This window comes from Brassica oleracea, chromosome C7 (assembly GCF_000695525.1).
Source record: "Brassica oleracea var. oleracea cultivar TO1000 chromosome C7, BOL, whole genome shotgun sequence".
Lineage (NCBI taxonomy): Eukaryota > Viridiplantae > Streptophyta > Magnoliopsida > Brassicales > Brassicaceae > Brassica > Brassica oleracea.
The window spans coordinates 48,176,574-48,184,031 of NC_027754.1; the positions used below are offsets into that span (position 1 = coordinate 48,176,574).

Sequence of the window (7,458 nt, forward strand, 5' to 3'; positions counted from 1 at the left end):
GGAAATATTCAGTCGCATTATAGTCGGTAAATAGCGACTGATTAACGGCATCCGTATGTGGTCATCATTTAGTCGCTAATCAGTCGGTTAAAACCGGTACATAGCACGTTTTTTACATTTCTGGTCGTTGTACCTAATATTTTACTGGTTAGTCAGTCTTTAGTCGCTAATAAGTCAGACAATTTACAATGTGATACAGACGGTGTCTCCCCACATTTCTGCTGAGAAACCGTAGAAACAAATTTCAAAAAAACAAAATCGTGAAAGACAAAAGAAAAAGAAAGATTGTTTGAAGTGTTATAATGTCGGGAAATAACAACAACGCTAATTTTTGAGATTGGATGTACAAGAGGATCGATGAACGAACGGGAAATTTCTCGGAAGAATTCGTAGCAGGGGTGGATCAATTCATGACATTTGCCAATAGTCAGCCTCTCACGCAAAGCAACGGAGGTAAATTTTTCTGTCCATATTTCTGTCCATGTAGTGTTTGCAAAAACGATAAATTTCTTCCGGGGTCAAAAATTTGGAAACATATATATAGTAGAGGATTCATGCAAGATTATTATGTTTGGTATAATCATGGAGAAGAAATTGATATGGCATTAGGAACGAGTCATGTTGACCCGACACATTTAAGTGGCAGGATTATAATATGAGTAAAAAATGTGTGGATTCGGTGTGCCAAATGCTGAATGACTATTTACCTGATGGAAACATGGCAACCGACTCAAACTATGAGACAGAAAAATTGATGCGCAATTTAGGGCTCCCATATTATACAATTGATGTTTGTATCAACAATTGTATGATATTTTGGGAAGAAGATGAAAGGTGGGATACGTGCCAGTTTTGTGGTGCAGAAAGATGGAAGCCGAGAGACAAACGACGTAGAACGAAAGTACCATATAGTCGTATGTGATATCTACCTATAGCTGATAGGTTGAAATGGTAAGCTGTTTTTGCTCCTTTCATAAAAGTTAAACAATATGTATCATTAAACTTTGCGGAGGATCTCAAAGACTTTCAGAAAAAAGTTTGATGCTGCTTATTACAGTTTGATGCTGCTTATTACAGTGAAACTGCATCAGTGGCTCGTTTGTCTGAACGGAACGGACTTGGTCCACAAAAGCACAACACTGGCCAGAAGTCTTTCCAACAAATCGAATATGAAATGGTAAGCTGTTTTTGCTCCTTTCATAAAAGTTAAACAATCTGTATCATTAACCTTTGCTTTTTTTTTTTACCATTTTAGGTTGAAGAATTGGGCAGACCAGTTTCTCTTGGGGAAGTTTACATCAAGACACATACAAAAAAGGATGGGACCTATGTTGATTTGAAAGCTGAGCAGGTTGCAGAGATATATAAGAAGAACAAAGAAGCCAAGTTGACTGCCCTTGAGGCTGAAAACTCACAGAGTTCAGATGGTGCTTCCAATGATCGACAGCTCTCCATAGAGGAGGATACCGAGATATTCCTTTTGGTAAGCTGTTTCTTTCAAAAAAAAATTTCTCTTTATACTTCATACTCTTTTCTTCTGCTTTATAGTAACAATTTTATTTTTTTGTTGTAGTCTACTTTCACAGATGAAAGAGGACATTACTATGGCATTGGAAGCCTCCAGCAAACTCTCGTCAATGGTAAACGGAAGTACAGTGAGGTCTCTTCTTCTGCATTCCTTGACATGAATAAGCAGCTTGAAGAAGCTCACCGCAAAATAGAAGAGCAGGCTGCTTCTAATGCAGCACAGGCTACTACTATTGCTGAGCAGGGCTCTACTATTGCAGAGCAGGGTGCTACTATTGCAGAGCAAGCAAAGCAGATCAATGAATTTGCTGTAGTGAAGAAGTTTCTGTCTGCAACTGATCATAGATTTGATCAGTTCGTATCTACTAATTCCACCACCTGATCATGCTTTCTTGTTTATGTCTCTTGGACATGAAACTTGACTTTTGTTTAGTTGTTTGTCAATATTTTTTGTAAACTCTCGGTGGTAGGTAACATTTTTTGTAAACTCTCGGTGGTTCACATTTTCAGGTTTAAAATTAACTAGTGTTTTCAAATTCACAATTTGTTTAATAAATATTGTTTTATTATATAATAGCATCACAAACAAGAAAGCACAAATAATAAAATTAGGAATTAAAATAACAAAAAAGAAGTCTGAATACAGTCGTAAAACAGTCATCAAAATAGAAATATTTTACGACTAAATAGCGACTCATAAAATAATTGTAGTCCCTAAGCAGTCAGAAATATATTGATTAGTTTACGACTACGAGTACCGACTGATTTATGACTAAAATAACGATTGACTTACGACTGCACACAACTGACTGATTAACGACTACAAGAACCTGATTGATTAACGACTTCGAATATCCGACTGATTAACTACTGCATTTAAACGAAATACTTGCCAAGAAAGTAGTTGTAGATTAGACGTTAAATAGTCGGAATGTAGTCGTAATATAGTATGACTGTTGCCCGACTAGTTGCCGACTGATTTAATTAGTCGTAATTTAGTCGTAATTTAGCGACCGATTTCCGACTGCTCTAATTACCGACACGATGATTGACGACCATAACGTTTAGTCGCTATTCAGTCGTAATACGTTATTTGCGACTGTTTCCCTACCGATTCTGCAGTCGGTATCTACTTGTTTTCTTGTAGTGAAATAGAAATAAATATAATTGTAGTAATAGATATTACAAAACTATTTAATTAATTACAGCCATTTGGTTACAAAATATCTATTTAAGAGAACACATTGTAGCAAATGCATACAGAAAACTACAAAAAATGAATACGCCTTGACTCTTGTCTGCAAGTGACCGTATTTGCTTACAATACTTATTGACCATGTTCGATATATAGTTATATGCTTATAGACAATGGGCATTTATTAGACCTTTGTTCTTGGTCGTAAAAGGTTAGGGACAAAGAACATGTTAAGTCTCACGATCGTTCATTTTTTTTCTTGTTAAAAAAGTCTCACGATCTTGAGCTTCCCATCTTTGTTAACTTTTGACGTTACTCTTCGTAATTCATGGGGTCGGCCATAATGCAGACTAGTTATATATGAATAATCTCTTATATATTAATTGAAAAACATTACAGTATTGTTTTGTAGCCACATTTCAATATAATAATAAAATTCAGAATACTTAGAAAAATAGATTGGTCCATCTTAATTTATATTATATTTTTTATTAAACTAACTATCGCATTGATAAATAGTGTACAAAATAATATTCTTGCACTTTCCTTAAATAAAAACTACGGAATTACCTAATATGATTAATATATATATGATAATTAATGATTTGAATAATAAATATTTAATAATAATTTTTGTATCTTAGCTCTTTTTTTGTTTGATTTTATATTATTAAAAGATATTAAACAATCACATTAACCATATAATAAGAATTAATTTTTTCTTATATGTTTGATATTTTAAAAAACGACTATAAATTACTAAAATCGTTAAATGTCTCATACTAAAATTTTGTGATCAATGTTTTAATTTTTTTCTATTAACAAGATACACATAATCATAAATCGTATGAATATGAAATCTCAACTAATAGACATTCATGTTAAATATTAATATAGTTTAAAATTTTTAAACTATATAATTTATAAAAATACATAAATATGTTAATTTCTAAATTTGTGTTGAAAAAGTATTGAAACTTTAATATTTTTAATTTTGAAATTTGCATCGCACATTAGAAATTTTGTATTTATCATATGAGTATGAATTCTCAATAATAAATATTTATATTAAAATATACTATATATCTATGTCCATGTCATTGAAATTTAGTTATATACCATACAAAATAAATAAAATAATTATTTTGATTTAATTACCAAAAAAATATCTTTAATAAACAAGAGGTATTATTTTTATTTATGTGATTACTATAATTTAATTATATACATTATACGTAAATAAACACAAAATAAATAACAATATATAAAAATTATTATTATATATAATGTTCATTCCGCGCAATTGCACGAGTCTTAATCTAGTAAGATAATAAAGTGAATGACAAACGTTTTTTATTGGTAAAAAGCGAAGCACTTATTTGGGGTACTATTTCTCTAAATGAACATGTTATTTCAAGTATTTGTGATATTTGATAATTAAAAGTATGCTGTTTAGAACAAATTGTACGTACTTTTATGGTACTTGCAACTAAACAAAATTCAGTCATTTACATAATGTCTTTTTTTTATGTTCATGGTCATTTAATACATTAGTAGTAGTACCTAGCATGATAGTATTTTAAGCAACGCTAATTACTTGAGTCATACGTAACTCTGCAACACTACAAAGTTAGTATTTGATCTGGAGATGATTATTGGGAGTTGCATCCGAAATGTATCACATCAAGCAACAAGTGAAACAGAATAATGGTTTTGCCTCTTATCAACCACAGAAATGGAGAGAGGAGAGAGACCGGGGTCGTTGTCAGGGAGAGAGGCTAGCATGTTCTGCGAACGTGATTTGTTGGGAAAAAAATTTGAGTGAGAAAGAAGGAGAAGAGGATTGGAGAGAAAACTTACGAATCTTTGAAGGGACAATTTCGCCTTACGGAATGAAAAGGACACGTCTTTCGTCTCGACCAAGCACATGAAAGCCCCCATGTTACTCTTGGCTCCTCCTCCTTCCCTAAAACTGTCCTCTTTTGTACAACTTTCCGTTTTTACAGAGTCATGCACCTTTCTTTATTACTGATTTTACTTAGAACTAAATCTGTCTGCTCACTTTAGGAAATTCCTGAATCTCCATTTTCTACTTTTGCGGCCAGAAATCGAGAACCCTTTAAAAGCTGTCCTGTTTGTACAACTCTGTTACTTTTCTTTCCAATGTCCCGGGTGCTATATATAGCTTGTTCAAAAACACTTTTTATTTCTAATTTTCTCAAACCCAAAAATTTTACTGTCGTCTGCATAATATAAATAAATGAACTCTAAAAAACTGAATATACAGCTCTGTTTAAACACACTTTTAGTGCATATTTACTCAAAATTATGTCAAATCAAGTAATAAGAAAGAAAGTTCGATGTACGTTTTTGTTTAGGAAGTGACTGAATCTAATTTCTATTTTCACGTGAAAGAGAAACCATGAGCTATGTTTCTAAGTCAAGAAAAACAAAGGTGGCAAGATCTGAAGTGAAATGTAGGGTCTTTTCATCACATGGGCTGCAGCAAACTTGGACCCTGGAGAGATAAGAAATTATGTGATCATATTGGCTTAACAGTTGAATTTCAAAAGGGTTACCATCAGGGAAAAAGAAAGACAGAGTGGCACCTATAGAGAAAACGATCGAGATGGCAAAAGATATATGACTAAAGCTTTCATTAGCCATCGATTCATTTGTCTACTAAATGGGAGTTGAGGTAGGGTTTTGAGGTCGTATTACAACTTAATTCGGCATGTGAGATTCATACTTGTATATCTTTTTTAATGAGGCTTAATTTTTCCTTCAAGTCCAGGCCCCCCATTTGCAACATTTGAATCTTTTTACTATTTAGAGGACAAATAATTAAACGACAAACTGGACGTTAACAGTTTCACATGGAAAAATGTATAAAATCCAATGAATGTAAGAAAATGTCTAATTTTTTTAAAAGGTCAATTTATGTGAGTTGTTAATCAGTTTATGGTTTGAATGACATTAAAAATAGATTCACAACTAGCAAGGTTAAAAACAAACTAGTCCTTTTAAACTTTAAACGAATTTTTTTTTTTTTTCTAAAAAGTAAATATCATATTAATGAAAGTTCATTAAAAGCAGAGTTGAGTGACATTATTATAAAAAAAGAATAACACGGTTAATGCTATTTGTTATATACAAGTTAAAAATAACGTTTAAGGTATGTTAACAATCCCTTATATGTTAATTGAATATTTTTTAAAAAGTTATAACCTGAATTTTATAAAAATTAAAAGAAGACCCCATTCTATGTGACAGTTGTTTAAACCTTCTAAAATCTGACGTGGCAGAATTATAACACATTAAAAAAATAGCATAGTTTATAAATTAACTCCCTAGCGAAATACAATTTTCGACGGTCACATATACATAGTCTAAAAATAAAACGTCATGTGCGCCTATGCTATGTCAAACCATAGTGTAATCAATCAGTATTATTTATTGTATATGTTTTTCTTATCATGTAAGCATAACTATTTAATAACGTCTACTAATACATTTTATAGAGGATAACTATCAAATGTTCTCATTTTACTTCAAGTTTGTAGAAAATAGAGCATGTAATTTTCTATGCATTGTGTACGAAAATAAACAGACCTACATCACTTACAAAAATTATTGACAAGAACATTATCGTCAGTTAATATTATCTACCTTGATTAATAAGAACATTCACCACTGTAATAGAACTATGCTACACAAGTTTCAGTTAATCTTCCTGATTTTCTCATATCAACTTTATTAATTATATGGTATATGTAGTAAATGTGGTTTAACCAGAAAAATTTAGTCACTTGATAAAAAACTTTATAATCTGTACTATGATATTGTTTAAAGGACCGTAACTATGTCTGTTTGCATGAATGGTTGGGGGGTCCTTCTTCAGTTTGCTCTAGTGAATTTTTGTTCTAAATTCATGTAATTATTACTGTAAGTAAGTGAGGTATATAAAAAAGACAGATTACTTTTGAGTTTCGTGTGTTTCAAAAAGTACTGCTTTACAATTTAACCGGTTCATATCACAAATTAACTTAGGGATATGTTAAATCAATCATTACCAGTTTTGGTATTTATGTTAAACGAATCGAATCAATTTTTTTATTTTTCATTTTTCTTGAAGGGAAAGCTGCCCATGGAAAGATTAATAATCGCGTAAGACAAGTCCATAAAAATATGTTTGTTAACTCTTTGCGGCGAGGCATTGTATTATTAATCTATATTATTAAAAGAGAAGTATCCATTTGAAAATGTTTTTACTTCGTTAATTAAACTCCCTATTTTTTTGATTGTCTTTTTCAGTTGCATTTATGAAATATCCTAAAACGAATAAAACTACCAAATTTATTACTTGTCTTTTTAGTTACATTAATGAAATATGTTTAAATGAATTTAAACTTCCTACTTTATTGTTTGTCTTTTTTCGTTACCTTAATGAAATTTTCTTGAATAAATTTGGACATAATGTCATTTAATCAACAAAAAAAACTCATGAGTTATCCTTACGTGCAAAATTTTAATAACGGAGATTTTAAAAAATGTGCATCATTAAAATGTTACCTAAAACATACAGCACTAATATATAACATGCATCAATAAAACTAGAATTTGACTCACACAATTGTACGGATATTATTTTCAGTTGATTAAATTAAAAAATATTTATTTATTCAAAAAATATTTAAGAATGGCTATGTTTTTAAAAATTATATGGTATTATTTGC

General features: G+C 31.0%; 1 protein-coding gene across 1 annotated transcript; it reads left to right on the forward strand.

Moving 5' to 3' along the window:
- The first annotated feature begins 827 nt into the window (after positions 1-827).
- On the forward strand, positions 828-1,954 carry LOC106303491. Its single transcript, XM_013739746.1, has 4 exons — positions 828-914; positions 1,058-1,177; positions 1,256-1,483; positions 1,574-1,954. The coding sequence occupies exons 1-4, from the start codon at positions 828-830 to the stop codon at positions 1,907-1,909; spliced, it is 771 nt and encodes a 256-aa protein (XP_013595200.1). The 3' UTR covers positions 1,910-1,954.
- Positions 1,955-7,458: the final 5,504 nt, after the last annotated feature.